The following is an 18729-nucleotide window of genomic DNA, read 5'->3' on the forward strand; positions in this document are numbered from 1 at the left end:
CATGACCGGTGAGAAGGACAACACCACTTGAAAGCAAAATCGCTTTTGACAAAAGTTTACTAAGAAGAATAACATTTGTGTAATAAGGCTTGCCTCTATAACAACTTGTATAGAAGACAGTTACACAGACATATTCACCAGTTACCGACTATATCACGAATGTCAGCCAACTGCACTGGGAACTACCACAGGCCTTCAGTAACAAATACATTGCTGTGTTCTAGACTACTGAGCACCCATCCATGAGGGCTGAAGGACGGCGACTGCAAAAAAAAGCGATGATGATGATGATGATGACGACGACGACGACGACGACGACGATGATGATGATGCTATGACCATCATGTTAACACTTTGCCCAGAACACTGTTAACGTTCGTCCCTATTTGCCCGTTACGAGCGACCTTTTGAAACGCTCCAAAGACCTCGTGTCTGGTCTTTACAGGAGACTAGGAGCCACGTTGTCTCCAAAGAAAAAGACGATGTCAGGTCTTCCAGAGCCTCTGCCATATTTTCCCGGCTTCACATTCACCTGTCAAAGACTGTTAACACCTAAAGCACGCGCAGAGCCACGTGATGAGAGAAGTCAAGAGCATTAGCTGCTTCCTTCACTCACGCATGTTGACACAGCATCTGTCACTGTCTGTCTTTTTGTTGCAAATGAACAGACGAGGAGCACTTAACAAGGACGACTACCCTGAATTCAAAAAAAGAGAGAGAACGTGTTTGAGTTCACTGCTAGACAACAAAGGTCGAGAACATCCCTTAACATTTGTAGGACAACGATGGGTAAGTGGCTCACCGAGTATAAGACAGGACCTTGGGAGAGGGGGAGCCTACCCACCTTTACTGCAATCTTTTACTTTTCTGTGAAACATCCGATATCTGTTTGAGATGGGGAGGGCAGTGGGGGTGGTGGGTGGTGGTTACAATACGAAGGTCACTGGGAGGCACACCACAGGCCAGACCCAAGAAACTGTCCTATTGTAACAAAGGTGGACAAATGTACACAAGTGAACAGTGAACAGCTGGACAACCCACCATGTACCTCGTTTGCTCCGAACATAAGAAACAAGACATCAATAATTTAATCTTGTCCAAAATTTATCGCCGTTGGCAGGTTGACAGTGACTATATTTACAAATATTGTCAAACCTCGTATAAATTCATGGACACAAAACATGTTTAAAATCTTTTCTCACACATCACAGTCTGCAACATCTTCCTCTAGCTCTCCACAGACCATCCTCAACTTTCCATTGGCGTGTTAGGATGTCACGTGTCACTGTGCCAAGGGAAGTTGTTTGTGATGTGCGATATACTTCATGGCTTTGTTTTCTTCAGATTTCATGGTATAGGATGGATGGACTGCTCAGTGACAACATGTATAAATATCTTCACTAAGTTTGTGAGAGTGAGGTGCACCTTCAATAAAAGTCCATTACAGAGGATGTAACTTGTAGAACTTGTAGAACTTGCACAGAAGCAGGAAGCTGCTGGTTAGTTGCTGACATTTCACAAAAACCTCTGTAATGAGATGACTTGAAGACGACCAGGAATGCTTTGTTGTAGAAATTATGTTTAGCACTAAAAAGTTTAATGCTGATTAATTTTCTCAATTAAAATACTACAAAGGTTGATGTTACTAGGAAATCAAAAACTGAGAAACGAAGGACTTAGTGCAAAGACTTCAATAATAAGCTTTGAAATTATTTATTGAACTACAAATGGACTGCACTGGACTGCAAAGTTTTTACAAGGACAACAGCCATAATTTATTTGAAAGCTATTAGTGAAATTTAGTCCAAGAGAAGCAAAAATGCTTGCAATGAAAATTAGTGCAATGAACAGGAGGAAGTTTTTTAGTGTCTTAAAACTAGTTCAAACTCATTTGTGGACAATGTATCTTTGTTAATTTTAGTGACCTAGAAATAGCTACAGTACTTGGTGGCTTATAGTGACCTAGATATAGCTACAGTACTTGGTGACTAATAGTGACATACAAATATCTACAGTACTTGATAACTAATACCCTGTAGTGACCTAGAAATAGCTACAGTGTTTGGTGACTAACAGTGACATACAAATAGCTACAGTACTTGGTGACTAACAGTGACCTAGAAATAGTTACAGTACTTGGTGACTAATAGTGACATACAAATATCTACAGTACTTGATAACTAATACCCTGTAGTGACCTAGAAATAGCTACAGTACTTGGTGACTAACAGTGACCTAGAAATAGTTACAGTACTTTGTGGCTTATAGTTACCTAAATATAGCTACAGTACTTTAAAAATGTTGAACAGGGGACAACACTCTCCTAGCTCTTCACTTCTATCTTGCAGGCCCGCTATTGTCCTAATGATGACATAAAGCTAAACTAGGTTTAGTGAAACATTTTGCAGAAAGAAGCAATATTCTACTACACACTCCCACAAGACCGGTAGAGTAGGATGTTCTAGCCAAACCTTACATAAACATTACACTTCAGTTGTCGGCCTTGTCTGATTCTTACATCAACACATTCACAACAGATGTGCTGTGACAAAGAAAGGCAAGTTCCACAGACATTTTCACAGCAAAGTATACAGCATGTTTTTAAAGTTTAGACTGATCATTTCATTTACAAAGTTTGTATTATGTGATCAAAATTGCAAAAATCGTTAGTAGATAAATAAGTACAATAGTCCCAACATCCATCGCCAACCAAACCAAAATCTAAAATGGATGGCAATGGCTGCATTTCAGGAAAGGTATCTCCCTTCGTTAAGTAACTGCTTGAACATTTTCCTTCCGATTACAAATCCTGACACATAATCACACACACACCACGTACACACACCGGAGTCTGCATGCATGAATCCATTGAATGCAGGGTGGAACTACCCGCTTGTACTGTCAGCATCGTGCTGGGTGGAGCCAGCCTTACCCACCTCCTGCTCTCCTCTTCCCTCAGCCTCTCAGCTGCGGGTGATTTGTCTTCATCCACACTCCAGATGTGCATCTGTCTTCACACAGGCGGCAAGAAGTGTGGGAAACATTCTGTACTCTTCTGCTGGCAGGCCTCTTCACACGGGTACATCGGGGGTTAGATGTCACACAAGTACATCGGGGGCTCAGCTGTCACACAGGTACATCGGGGGTTAGCTGTCACACAGGTGCACGCCACGGCTTGTACGTCACACAATCTGACACCTGACACAGGTGCGCCAGATGGTCCTGGGTGTAACACAAGCACATTAAATATCTCAAGATGTTTCTTTTAGCAGTTGACTCAAGATTTTAGCAAATGTGCTACATGTGGTTTGAAGTGGCACAGTGACATACACCACTACATCAGATGTCTGTGCCACAGTGACATACACCACTACATCAGGTGTCTGTGCCACAGTGACATACACCACTACATCAGGTGTCTCTACCACAGTGACATACACTCCTACATCAGATGTCTGTAAGTGTCACAGTGACATACACCACTACATCAGATGTCTGTAAGTGTCACAGTGACATACACCACTACATCAGATGTCTGTGCCACAGTGACATACACCACTACATCAGGTGTCTCTACCACAGTGACATACACTCCTACATCAGATGTCTGTAAGTGTCACAGTGACATACACCACTACATCAGATGTCTGTAAGTGTCACAGTGACATACACCACTACATCAGATGTCTGTAAGTGCCACAGTGACATACACCACTACATCAGGTGTCTGTAAGTGCCACAGTGACATACACCACTATATCAGGTGTCTGTAAGTGTACACTATATCAGGTGTCTGTAAGTGCCACAGTGACACACACCACTACATCAGGTGTCAGTAAGTGTCACAGTGACATACACCACTACATCAGATGTCTGTAAGTGCCACAGTGACATACACCACTACATCAGGTGTCTGTAAGTGTCACAGTGACATACACCACTACGTCAGATGTCTGTAAGTGCCACAGTGACATACACCACTACATCAGGTGTCTGTAAGTGTCACAGTGACATACACCACTACGTCAGATGTCTGTAAGTGCCACAGTGACACACACCACTACATCAGGTGTCTGTAAGTGTCACAGTGACATACCAAAATCCAAGATGGATGGACTCACCCACACAGTGCCATGAAGAATGACAGCAGACAATAATCTAGAAACATACCGAAGGAAGTTTTGTAGAGGACAGAACCACCATCCCTTGTACTTGCTGCCATTGTCTCTCCAGTCCAAGACTCAAGGTTTCGTTTGGGACACATGCAGTGATTGTTTGTTCAACACCAAATCGTCCAATCAAATGATACGTTGCTATGTGCGTCTTTCTGTTTGGATGAGTAAACACCAGCAGCAAGAAGACAACAAGGTAGGTAAACAAACAGCGGATAGCCGCCAGCTCCGAGTGTGATGACAGGAGGACTGTCGTATGTCCTGACATTAGTTGTCATACCCACCAAACCAAAGTATATTCTGTATGTGAAATAACTTGTAGTGGAGGCTGTCAGGCTTCATTGTGACATGGACACACAGCGATGACTGGCCATACACCTGTGTGACTACCTGCAGGCTCTGACTCACCATTAGCAGGACACAGACACTACTGGACACACAGCGATGACAGGCCATACACCTGTGTGACTACCTGCAGGCTCTGACTCACCATTAGCAGGACACAGACACTACTGGACACAGCGATGACTGGCCATACACCTGTGTGACTACCTGAAGCCTCTCACTCACCATTAGCAGGACACAGACACTACATAGAAGTCTTGCTTTGTAAACAGTAGCACGGACATTCATGTTTATGCCACACGACAACAACAATCAACAGTTTTCATTCCCCCAATGTTCTACAGCTTGTTGAAGAAGAGACGATTAGTCATTTGTGATGGCAGTGTCTGTTTGCTATTTTTATATAAATATTCTGAAATGATCTGTAGTCAGTCGAGACCAGTAAATGTACATCGTACAGTAAATGTACATCGTGTACAAGCGGTCACTGTTCTAAAATCTGACTTTGTATGGAGTGCAAGAAAACACAAATACCGACAAATTGTTAGACCTGGTCAACTTGGTAGCGAAACATTTATTGATGCAAATAGGAAAAATACACCATCTGCACATTTTTGTTAAAAAGTCATGAAGTATAGATAAAGGATGGAGTATTACAATAGGTAATAATGTGGACTTGTGTGCCTTACTGTGGACGTGCTACACTCAACTATTGTATCAACACAAATACAGAAGGTGGGATGTCCTCACTGGTCCTTGCCCTGTGACTGTCTGACACCTTGTGACATGTCCTGTCTCTCCCTGTCTCTCCCTGTACTGACTGTGTGTCAGATATGTAAAGTACATTGATTGTAGTGAATACAAGTTCTAGGAAGTGTTATTACAATGTTGTTATCCAGGCACGTTTCTCAACAAAATAAATGTGATGAATCATGATTGGCGAAGATCAAAGGCCTAAAACTGAGCTGGAAACTTGCTAGAAATGCAAAGACAGGTTTTTGTTGACATCGCCATGGTGTAAGACGCCCTTAAACCTTCTAGTGAAAAAGTTTCCATGAAAACTATTTCTTCAATATCACTGAGACCGTCGTTGTTCCAAAGAAACAGTTAATGATTTGTTATTTTGTACTTCTGGTTGCCAAGATGTCTGAACACCAGTAAAAACACAGCATGCTGGCTCACTTTTTGTGTTGCACCATCATTCCAAGGAGAGTTTCTTTGATCACGAGACTGATTAACGCCGAAAATACAGTAAATTGTTGGTTTTTATGTACCAAGGGCTCCCTCACAGACTGGAGGAATAAGAATTCTGCAAATTGATTGTGCAAAGAGTCGGGAAAGCGAGCAGAACAACAAAGCCATTAAACTCAAGTCCTGAAGAAAGCAGCGATTCTGTGCTGCTAGAAAAAGCTTGCAAAGCTCACAAACAAATGCAGGATCATGCTTTTCTTATTTTCTTATTCAACAATTCTGACTTGCTTCTTGGTTTGGGCAAGCAGTGTAAACTCAGGTGTAAACTACTTTGTTTCCTTTTTATGTACGTTGTGCATAAATAAACAATCCGAGCACAAATCTCTGACATCCTTGCTTCTCTTTTCCTTGATTTGTTGACTTGTTTGTTTGGTCAAACTTGAAGCTTTTTAAATAAAGTTTAAAGTCCCATCATGTATAAATCATTTTTAGAGCTAACTGAACAATTAGTCCACAAATGTATTTCTGAAATCACTTGAGGGACACATCATTCTGTTAGTCTGTGAGTCCACCATGCAAGTTGTCGGTTCATATTTTTCTGTATTGTGTCGAGTTGACTTGTTTCCCGTCTGAAAACGCCTTCGCACACATGATAAGAAAAAGCGAAAGATGCACTACGAAGCAGTTTGGTGAAACTATTGGATGTCTGATGACTCTCCGGGTCAAAGGTAAATCACTACTTAAGCCCTCGGTGGAGAGTTGTGGCTGCTGTAAGACCGAGAGAATCGAACCCTCTACGGGAGACTAAATGACGTCATCGTTAGATGTCCGTTGCCAGAGACGGCTCCTCGGCATGGGTGCGTCGGTGCAGGAGTATCGGCGACACATCGCTTTCCTCGTTGTGGATGTTGCCTTTATGAAGACACCTGTCCAGGTACCTGGCGAGGAAGACGTGGCGAAAGTTCTCGCCGAAGACCATGTACACCAGGCAGTTGGTGGAGAAGTTCAGGTAGAAAAGCACCTCAAAGAACCTTTGGAGAATCCAGTCATTGTAGGAGGGGGCGGTGCCCTGCAGGTACAGCTCAATCATCATTTTGAGGCGGATGGCGTGCGTGGGTGTGTTCAGCAGGAGGAAAATCACCGAGATGGCGAACAGGAAGGTCGTCATCTTGCCCTCCGGGGTCAGCCTCCTGCGGGTGTGGGCCCGCTGCACGACGGACCTCAGGCGCTTCTTGCGCTTGAACGATTCCACCACCTTGACCACGATAGCCAAGATGAGAAAGATCATGATCAAGGACGGCAAGACCAGGGTCAAGGCCGTGTCGATCAAGGTCAAGACGGTGACGATGTTCTCGAACTCCAGGAGGCTGGTGCAGTGGAGAGTGCCGTCAGGAGCGACAACTACCCCCGTGGTCCACAGGGAAAAGTTGTACAGTACGGCCGCGAAGATGGTCATTGCGGGTATCAGGCGCCGAGCGCGGAACACCGTGCAGTGCCTGGGAACCATCCGGGGTCGGGTGAAGCGGACAAAGTTCTCCAAGGTGATGAGCACCACGAACCACACCGACAAGCACCCGCACACGTAGGTCAGGTACACGGTGACCTGACACACGCCGGTCGTTGTTAGCAGCGGCACCCTCAGCTGGTACAGCCACATTACGGACAGCGACAGCAGGAAGCCGATGTCGAAGAAGGACTTGGCGGCCAGGTACAAGCAGCAGGAGGTGGTGCGCAGGCTGGTGCTGAGGAAGGTGCCGATGGCCAGCACGTTGCCCACCACGCCCAGCACGCAGATGAAGGGGATGACCACCGTCTGCACGCGGCGCGAGAAGACGTAGGCGGAGCTTCTGTCGGGATCGAAGTACGTCATTTCCGCAGTGTCGTTGTCGCCCTGTCCGCCTGGCATCAGCATGTGCATGGGCTGTGACGTCAGATCCCCGGATGTGCCGTTGATGCGGCGAAAGTCCATAAGATCCATCTGCAAACACAGCGACACAATACAGTGTGAACACAGAAAGTGAATGAAGCAGGGGGCACCAAACACGACGGAAAGGTAGCGGGGGGAACAGGGAGATGGAGGTAAGTTCTACGAGAGGTAAGGGGAAGGGACATAACTCTTGCTTTGAGTATGTGCTCACGAGGCATCATCCGCTCAGCGTCTCAGTCTGTAAACAAGTCAACTATACCTTTCTCTACCTCTGCAGCTTTTGATCCTCATATTTCTCATGTCTGCAGAACTGCTTACCTTGAAGTAGGATGAGCCACACTCGTCATCATCTCACCTCTCGTCGTGATCTCACCTCTCGTCATCATCTCACCTCTGATGCAACTACAACTCTCACCTGTCTTTGTGCTGTCAATATTTTTAATATCTCAATACTCCTTAGAAATTGGCAAAGTAAAAAAAATCTTGAATATTGAATCTTGTAGACTATTAAAGTGTGAACATACATCACCTATCAGACTATCTAGATGTGAACATATTTCACCTATCAGACTATCTAGATGTGAACATATTCCACCTATCAGACTATCTAGATGTGAACATATTTCACCTATCAGATTATCTAGATGTGAACACACATCCCCATAATTTGCTCTCTTCCCTGGCTGCCAGTCATTGTCTACAAACTTTCCATTTGGACTTGTAATGAAATAAATTAAGCCAACTCGCTAGAAACTAATGTATCACTGGGATTAATCTTTCAAATAAACAAAGAAACGAATAAAAAAAAAGTAAATTATGAACAGAAAAAGCAAAGATGTAAATGCTAAAATCTGTAGGAACAAAAGAGGAAGTAAATCAAGGACGAAAGGAAAGAAGACAGTAAAAACATTGTCCATATACTCCTATAACCTTTTCAGTGCTTTCATCCGTTGACATAATTTGGTCCTGAATGTCTAACGGCTGTCTCTTCTGAGTATCAGGAGATCAAGTGGCTTCATTAATCACTCTTGTGAGCGTGGGCGAGGGCGGAGTTTCTTGCCGACAAAGTCTGTCATCAAGTGGAGAGAGAGAGAGAAAGAACAGAAGTACAAATGTCTGGCAGCAGGAGGCTGACATTTGTCTACCTGACAGTTTATTAACACAACCACTTGAGCCTGCGGTCACAGATTTCTGGGCATTGGCTTTCCTGGCATTGGTCAGCAATTAAGACCGAGTTGTAATGACTGAGACGACAAGTTGCAGTCCCGTTGTGAGAATGGTCATCACTCCATCCAGCAACTAGCGTGACATGAGTGACGTACATTGTACACGTGGCACTGTCTTCTTGGTCAGTCTCAGCTTGCAGCTGTCTCCTCGTGATCTACCCTCGCCTTAAATAATGTTTATGTAGCCATAGAAACATGAAGTGTTTAAAGACTTATACCACAATCTAAACGATATTCACAACAAGCAGCTGTGATTATTGCCATGGATACCAACTTGTACAGCAAGAAGTTACTGTTTGTCCTCTGGTTGTACAACATGAGTACAGTTCAGTCACACTGCTGAACGCGGGCATGATGTCAACAAAATATTTGGCTGAGGCCGGTTCTCTATGTTTCCTTTCCGAAAAGATGTCATATCTAAGCACAGTACATTTGTTATCACTAAAATCTCATGGTTTATTTTAAATTTTGTTTTTCAGTTTTTTTTCTTTGTTCCTTCCAATGCTAGTGGTTAGTAAAAGCGCCGACAATTATCGGCCAAACCTGACTGCAGCAGACTTGAGAAGCAGTCGAGGGTTTTACAACAGAGAACAGTCTCCTACGTTTACATCGAGTTGGGAAGATGATCAAAGCAATGGACGCCATCGTGGACCAGGAATGGCAGTTTTTGTTGCCTTCTGTCAGACCCAGACAAAGATGTAAAGTTGCGAAAGCTAATGAGGGTTGGATGAATGGCACTGTCTCTGCCAAATGCCTGTTTGTTTACCGAGGTTAACGAGGTTAAGATCCGTTTGTCACGTGTTGGATGTCCACACAGCCCTGTAAGCAAGCCCCAAGCTCCCAGTCTTTACGAGTGGGGACATTAGGCAGCAATACTGAAGCCAATCAAGAAGGCAAGTAGCTCTGTGGTAGTTGCTTCTGTCCAAGGCAAGACAGTCCATTAGTTTACATTTCCAGTTTCAAGACTCCACAAAGCTTTTCAAAGCCTCGAGTTTCCCCCGAGCGGTAATGAGGGCATTGAGCGAGCTCTGAGTCCCTCCACGTCACATGAAAGCGAAATATTGCTGACATCAAGTCTTTTCTTGCCGAGTACCTCTGCACTGAAACATTAACTTTTGTATGCACACAGAGCAGAGTAAGAAACAAATTTTCTGATTGCTTTACTTTGACTACAGTCTTACACAGACAATTTGGTCTGTCTCTGTTATTTATTTATTTGTTTATTTACCAGAAAACAGCTTTGAAATGAGATTCTGAAAGAACACAAGAAAGTTAGGCATTCAAAAGGTTGGTCAGACAGCACTAGGAGTATTTTAGTGTTCTTTATGTACCGCTCCGCTTCCCCTCCTCACTGCTAGTAGTGCCGCACACACCTGTACACACCTGTAGACACCTGTACACACCTGTAGACACCTGTACACACCTGTAGACACCTGTACACACCTGTAGACACCTGTACACACCTGTACACGCCTGTACACACCTGTACACACCTTGAGACACATGTACACACCTGTACACACCTGTAGACACCTGTAGACACCTGTACACACCTGTAGACACCTGTAGACACCTGTACACACCTGTAGACACCTGTAGACACCTGTAGACACCTGTACACACCTGTAGACACCTGTACACACCTGTACACACCTGTAGACACCTGTAGACACCTGTACACACCTGTAGACACCTTACAAACCTGTACACACTTGTAGACACCTGTACACGCCTGTACACACCTGTAGACACCTGTACACACCTTACACACCTGTACACACTTGTAGACACCTGTACACGCCTGTACACACCTGTAGACACCTGTACACACCTGTACACACCTGAATACGCCTGCAGACAGACTGGAGGCTCACAAGCGACGATAACCCTGACGCCCCGCCATGCATGAGGAGAAGAAATCAACTTTCTCTCATTTATTCGCCTAGTCACATCAAGGTGGACGTGACATCATCCCTCAGGAAAATGGGATTCCTTGTCACTGGCGACATGACTTTTGATAAACAAGTCACAGCTGGCTGTCTGTCTCTTATGGTAAACACTCTACAGATGTCTGTTAGTCTGTCTATTGTGATAAACAAGTTACAGCTGTCTGTTTATTACGATAGACCAGTTACAGCTATATATGCCCACCTTATCACTATCATTATTATTTATTTACTGAGTTATTTATTTAGAAAAACAATTCAGCTAGCAGGTTCGGGTTAGATATTCCCCATAAGGTTTGTCAGTCAGTGAGAACAATACAGAAAGAGAATGCGCTTCGCACCTTCAGAAGATGACTACGAAGTGTCACGTGACAGAAGGAGGGGAGGGGAGAGGAAGAGTGCTCAGGAGGGGGAAATGAGGGGAGGCTGGGGCAGCTGTGTCAAGGTTAGCAAGGGAGGCGCCTAGCCAGTCCACAAGAAATGTTACTGAAGCAGGAGGATAACCTGCGTTGTCCAGGCAACGTATCGGCGACTATCGATTGCCCCCTCCCCAAACACCACCCACACACACCCACACACCCACACACCTACCCACCCAGTATACGAAACACAAGACAAACCACCCGGAGACACACAAGTCGCAGGTTTCAGGATCGCTTTAAACTCCGCGACAAGCAGGACCTCAGACCTGCTTCACTGTCGATGGCCACCCTGACTGAGAGAAGCCACCCGACTTGGAGCAGGAAGCAGAACTGAGAGGACAAAGGCAAGAGTCGATCCTCTGTGCGAGCTTTTAAATGAGAGTAGACAGGTATAGACCGTGTAGTGGGTGGGCGGGTGGACGGATGGCACGAGGTCAATGAACACACGGCATCTGATCCGATGTATTGTCACGAGCGCGTGCTGAACACTTGACTGTCCTCGACACTCGACGTCTGCCAGGCTTCTGTGGAATGAGACAAGTGCACCAGAAGTGCAAGGTGTGTGGGGTTACCTGCATGCTACTTGTCACTACGACACAGTCACATCGCCAGGTGTTTGTAGTTTATAAAGTCTACCTGTGTGTAGACAAGGTCAGGTCACTATTTGTGTATGAAATACACTCACGTGTGCGTGCACACACGTAAACAACTCAAAAACTTCAGCAAGCACGTGTTCACGTGCCAACACACGCACTAGGCCGCCCACATCCTCTCTCACACACACACGTACACACACACACGTACACACACAGACACACACACGTGCAAGTCACTGCCCTGCCGCCCCCACACACGTGATAAACACTCAGAAGTGAGGGAGGCAACTCAGTCAAGTCTACTGATGGGAGGAAACGTGAACCGCCGACGATTCTCTAGAAGCCAGGTTATGAGCTCGTTATTCCCATGATGAGAAAATCAGGTAGGCGTGCTACCTGAGCACTCATCGGTTTTTCAGGTAGAAGAGCGAACATGTCTACAGGAACTTGTTTACTGCTCTCACCTGTGCGCGAGGGCGAGGAGCATATAAAACTCATGGGAAGATAATGAAAGGCAAAAGAGAAGGAGAGAGCAATGTAAGTTTTATGTAGAGAGAATGTACAGAAATAAATCTGTCCGTTGAAAGCCTCCGTCGACCTGTCATCCATCCTCAACAGAGGTGAGAGACACGTGACCTATGACCTTACTAACGAACTGTACTTGTCGGCTGACGGAAGGTCTCGGGGGAGTCGGTGTTCGTCGTGACCCACTCATCAAATACCGATGACAGGCTATCATGGACAGTGGGAGGGCTGACATTACTATTTGTACACAATAAATATGAAAGAATGTTTGACATTACTGCATCCTGCAAACGCCCTCTGGAGTCTTTAGTTGGAATTGTTCGAAAGCTTCGTGAAAATGTGCAACGACAGCAAAATAAAAGATAAGATGTCACGGATGTCACGGAGGTCGTTGAAGAAGCTCTCAGGTCGAGAAAACATTGGCACATTGAGGAGAGAAGTGAAGTCAGCGACCTTAGAGCCACAGTTATTTATCTCGGACAATAATGTGATTTGTGAAGTGTTTTGCTGGTGTAGGGGAGCTCACTCAGCTGTGCATGACAGACAACCAATAGAAAGGAAGCGACGGTTAACCACGAAGGACAAACACAAGCCCAAGCAGACGATTACACAGAGACAAGCAAGAAGACAGGAGGACGAAGATAGGAAGGGAACAGCAAGTGGAGGGTCAGATGGGAGAGAGCGACCCCAGGGGTAGGGGTCGGTGGCGTGAAGACATCAGCAACCAGTGCAGCCACCTTGTCATCAATGCCACATGGAACTGCAGCCACGTGTAGCTGGCGGAGGATGAGCTCAGCCCCCTAATTCCTAACCACTAGACTACAGAGGCGAAGCTCACAAAGCTTTGCAATCTAACGTACTTGTAGAAACATCGTCTCGCTTGTGTTGGATGGGTCCTCGTTGATTGTACCTTGACCTGTCATCAGTTTAAGGCCTTGAGCTATTTTGCCTGTCACAATTCACTTTATGCCACCCTTCACAGTATTTAAAAGTTGTACAATTAGTCCCCCAGAACAAGTTTCATAGCTGTCAAAGAGTGAAACGGGGGTTGGCTTAGAAGGGAAGTGTGCAAGGTCGCTGACGTCATGCTTCCGAAGGCTTCCGAAGCTGCTTCACTGTTCAAGAAAAAAAGATACGCAGGCGGGACAAGCTACATGCTGATCAACCTTCTGCATTTAAACAGACTTTCCTGACATTGGCTGTTATCTGACATGACTATGCAGTGGTCACGTGGTGTACACGCGACATGTTGGCAGCAGCCCAGTGTCAACACCATCACCGTCGTTACATGTTGAACTATTCTGGGAAACTGTTTGTGACGACTGACGCACGATGTCATCAAGGACCTGCTTTTTGCTCGGCAAAGCTCGAGCAGTCATTAATTTCTGAATCTCACAAACTGTGGCTCACACATGTGGAGACATTACTTGGAGGTGAACTGGTGCCAGAAGTCGTGGTACAGTGCAGGGTAAGAGGCTGATGTAAGACTAGTTTTGGATTCTAGTTTACAAAGCTGACACCATGCATGTGAACACGTTTGCAGCAACCAATGGGACGCAGTTTCAAGGAAGCAGCCGGCATTAGACATTCGTTGTTGTTTTATTTTTTAATACCCGGCACAACATGAATAATTTATCTCCTCCGGCAGCTGATTAAAGGGCCGACTACTTTGCCCCCTCATCGCCGATCTCCGTCAAATTACAAATTATCCTGACAATGATGATCAGTTATAAAGACAAAGAAAACAAACAGCTTTAGTCTTACTGTACATGGCCCACCCACTCAAAATATCAAAGTAAACAGTGGCCACAGCCCTCAGCCCCACAGTCCCTTACATCAACCATGGTACAGACCTTCCCCATGTCAGACAACGAAACCATTCAAACCAGTGGAAACAAATATTGTTCCAACTGAATATGTCCTAGGAATTAATAAATGAGCGATAACAAAGTTGCGATGATCCCCTTGTTCGTTGTATTTAAGCTTGTCTTAAGGTCTGCACACCGGCAACACAGTGAACACTTGTTGTTAGCAATGCCCTGAGCATCTTAAAAACTCCAGCGCATCTGTCAGGTGGACATGACAAAGTGCAAATAGGCAAGAACTATGGCGATTGTTAGCTCGGGAAGTCGATGTATATCATCGGGAAATATTCCCAAAGGACATTTGGATACAGCGAAGTGTCGAAGGAGAGTAATTCTATTATCTTCACGTGGCCTCGCGCACATTAACAGCCATTTCCATGTCCGGCAATGACCAGAGACCAGAGCCCAGATGGCTGCCATTGGCGCCCAGGACACAGGACTGTAATGACAGGGATTAACACTTGAAAAATATGGTCTTGATATCGGGAGAGCACTCGGGGGATAAAACATGGATCCGATGCCATAACTTTCAGTTCGGCTTAAGTAGAGTTGACATTAGAGTTCACATTAGAGTTCACACGAGAATGAAGTGCTGCATTTCCTCGCAACACCCTCCACACCCATACTTCCTTAAAGAACACAGAAATGTAGATGAAGACATAGAACAGAGGAGGGATAATCTTGAAACAGGTCTAACCCTACTGCCTTCGCTTTTTTGTAACAAAAACTGATTAGTTATCACACATATAACGGACGAATTATGTTTCTTCTCTCTTCTTTCCATCTGTGCACACTCACACATGCAAAAACTGATTCACTAATAATGTAGCCCGCACACGCACACACGCACACACGCACACACCAAGAGTCTCAAATGTGACACTGCTCTTATTCTTTTATCTAGACAGATTGTTAGCAATTTCCATCATGGTCTTAAACTTTATGCTTCTTGATGAACTGCCATAGAAAATACACTTTTTGATTGGAGGAATGACTCTGGTTTCCGAGCCACGGAGCGCCACGTGACAGCAGACCACCAGAAGTGGTTCATCAGACACTCAGACACTTCAAGTCTCGGCTCTCCACACTTTGAGACTGTTACAGAAGACTCGGTTGGCCGTGTGACATACATGACAAGGCCTTGTGCCACTAACGGCTTCATGACATGACTCACCGCACACCGACAAGTCGCCATCGCCGTCCTCAACCACCGGGTCCCTCCAGTCTCAGTAATTAAATTTGGGCAGGAATCCCGCCTCCCCACATGAAAGGACAGTACCACCAGTGACTTGTACTAGGAAATGGCTTTTCTGTGCCATTGATTCCTGACACACAGACATCGTCTGGACAAGACAGAACTATGGAGGATAATGGAATGGCCGGAATAAAAACTACATCTTGCGCTGAAGTGACATCCGGGATTACCAACTCTCAGCCAAGCAACGATAAAGACAACTAACGAGGTCACTGAACGACCTGATTATCGATGTCACAGGTTGTAGTCGATTGTAGCTGCTGGAGATAGATGTCTGCTGTCTTGTGGAGGTTGTCGCTGGTGGTAGAGGAGGACATCATGGGCGCGTGACTTTGTTGTCATGACTACCACTGAGTGACAGAGAGACTAGTGCTACACTGACTAACCTTTGTGAGTTACTTGACGGTGGGTGTGGTCAGAGGTGTCAAACCCTGGTATAATCTCTTCTTATGGATTACCTAGGAGGTACACCCACAGTTTTGCCGATTGTTTCCCCGAGGTGTCCTGCTGTGGCTCATTTCTCTGCCAACAGTTTAAAAACATGTTTCCCAGTCATTGATGGTACTATCTCTGATCGACTGCTTTTTGTGTTCAAGCTTTCCATGAAGAGAATGAGAAAATAATTGTATGGCTTGTCTGATTGTTCTGGAAAATTATATTGATGGTGTTTGCAGTCTACGAGGCACCACTCTCACTGAATGCATGCTGGCACCGGATGGCGGACAACGAGGTAATAAAAAGGTCAATGGGTCCGTGGATAGATGGACGAATGAAGAAAAAAGATTGTTAAAAAAGAATTATGCCTGGTACATTAAAATATTCATAGAAATTGCAAGTCAGAAAAATTTGAACAGCAAAATGCAATTTGCAGCCAAAGTAACTTTTTTTTTTGTTAGCTGTGCGAAAATGGCAGACGATGTATAAAATGAAGATTGCATCAAGCACCGAATATTTCATTTTTATTTGATTTTTATAAAAGGCAGCGTCGATAGAATTTTATTGCTATATAATACATTGTATCACAAGTAATAAATTTCTTAGGATTGTGTGATTTAATTCATTTTACCCCTAACCTCTGTGAACTATTGACCCCGCTCGGAGGCCCTGTTCGGGAGGCAGGCTGTGTGGGGGCCTCGTGTTGTGCAGGGCAGGCTACAGCTACTACACAGCAAGATGCCTTTGATTGCCTCATTAGATAGTGAAATAATATACCCATAGAAGCTAAAACTGTTAATACTCAGGGCAAAGGTCAAGACATGAATCATTATCGACTGGCAGCTAGGGTAGTCAGGGGACAGCTAATGTTTCATTTATCATCTATCATCGATTTTCACACTGGCCTCCTTCAGTGTCAGAAGAAAAACAGATTTCAAAGTGAATTAAATGAGTGCGAAGTTATGGAAAACCTTTTCGAGGCTTGTTTCTATGGAAAAGGACAAATATTATATCATGTATGTGAACTTTGTCTATTTGTCTCCAGCTCACACACGCCATTTTGTGGTGGAATGGTATTTTCTCAGAACGAAAGCAAAAAATATAATAATAACAATGTAATAATAATTACTTACAACAACAACAGTTTGTTTTCCTATGATCAAACCAGTCAGAAATAGTGTCACATGCCATCTGATAGCTGCAGGCGTGGTGTCGGATGTTTTTCATGAGAGATCAGTAAAAATATGTTTGAGCAAAGATAAAACATCCTTGAAACCAGCTTGAGCAGTAATGGCTGCCCTTAGTCACGTGGTTAAAGTGCTCATCCACTTCTGATTGCATCCACATCCACACCGTTAGTCTGTTGAGTTTTACAACTGGTCATTACAGACTGACCACATTGTTCTGTTGTCAGTAAGTTTCAACAAGCAATGAGTGAAGTAGCCTGTTAATACTAAGACAACATGTTTGCTCTGTCTCTGTCTCTGTCTCTGTCTCTGTCCACCAGTTAAAGACAACATGTTTGCTCTGTCTCTGTCTCTGTCTACCAGTTCAAGACAACATGTTTGCTCTGTCTCTGTCTCTGTCTCTGTCCACCAGTTCCTACAGTCTGACAAGATGGACTGGCTATCGTAGCCTCCCTGCTGTCCATTCCCTGCTGTGGCCATGTTTCTACTGTTTCTTGCTCGCTTTGTGCCAGGTTGTGGACTGTCCAACACTTGTACAGCAAGTTCACTGGACTGAGCTTAGTGTAGGAATCTTTAGTTCAAATAATCAGCTTGATGCCTCCTCCTGTAATTGGTTTTGTCACACAACTGATGGCCTTAGACTGCATGGCCGCTCTTCTGGAAACTCATCTCTTGGTTCAATGTTCATTCTCTGAATGTTTGTTGGTCTCCTTGCCTGCCTGCCTCGCCATCTGAGTCAAAACCTGTCACGTGTCCCCAAAATCATTAAATTCTTTTTGACTTTTTTACTGTCTTTTCTTCTTCTCTTCTTGTTCTCGTGTCTTATTTCTAACTTCTTGTGTCAGTTGCGATGTTGAGTGCGTTGTGGCCAGTACATCATCCGCAACACCTGCAGCCGCTATTTACAGAAGGTCAAACATATTTGTCGCATCTTCTTCGCCCTTGGACATCTGAGATTACTTTCGACTGCTTTTTCTGTTGATGCCCTTAGAGAATAAATAGCATTTGTTCTTTGTGACCACAGACGGCCTTCCTTGCGTGTGTATTAAGTGATTTAACTTAAAAACTTTTAAAAGAAGAAAAATAAGCAAAGGTTGCAGTGACCACCACAAAGCACACATTTCAATCTTGTACAAAGATAGATAAAATAGATAGAAAAGATAGATAGATAAAATAGATACAAATGTGAGGTTGAGGATTCTGACAGCCTAGATGCACGTGTTTTTCCGTGAAGGAGACTTGGGGAGGCTGGACTTTCAACACACCAGACACAATAAATTCTTTTCTTAAGATCTCATGTCAGAGAGAAAACAGAAAACAAGGAAAGTTGGACGGACGACGAGTGAACATGGTAGGAGTTGTTAATGGTAGTTGTTAATGGTAGGAGTTGTTAATGGTAGGAGTTGTTTGTGGTAGGAGTTGTTTGTGGGTGTAACAGCATGTCACAAACACTACAAAACTCTCGTGACAATTGCAAATTATTTAAAAATCACAAAGATTGCCTTGGAACAGGGTGGGCAATTAATTTTCCCAAGGGGCCGCATGAGAAATTTGGATGGTTTTAGAGGGCCGGGCTAATATAATTAACTCAGTTTTACCCAATACAAATGTCAACATCAAACTATATTGATTGTGGA

General features: G+C 44.4%; 1 protein-coding gene across 2 annotated transcripts in view; it reads right to left on the minus strand.

The window, feature by feature from the left end:
• Nucleotides 1-6279: 6279 nt before the first annotated feature.
• The window catches only part of LOC112555257 (thyrotropin-releasing hormone receptor-like), a 63817-nt gene continuing 51367 nt past the window's right edge, over nt 6280-18729 (minus strand). For both annotated transcript variants that reach the window (XM_025223575.1, XM_025223574.1), the window contains one exon: nt 6280-7686. In XM_025223575.1, the coding sequence (XP_025079360.1) occupies nt 6529-7686 (1158 nt within the window). In that variant the 3' untranslated portion in view covers nt 6280-6528. The remainder of the gene's footprint in view (nt 7687-18729) is intronic.

Source organism: Pomacea canaliculata, linkage group LG14 (assembly GCF_003073045.1).
Source record: "Pomacea canaliculata isolate SZHN2017 linkage group LG14, ASM307304v1, whole genome shotgun sequence".
Taxonomy (NCBI): Eukaryota; Metazoa; Mollusca; class Gastropoda; order Architaenioglossa; family Ampullariidae; genus Pomacea; species Pomacea canaliculata.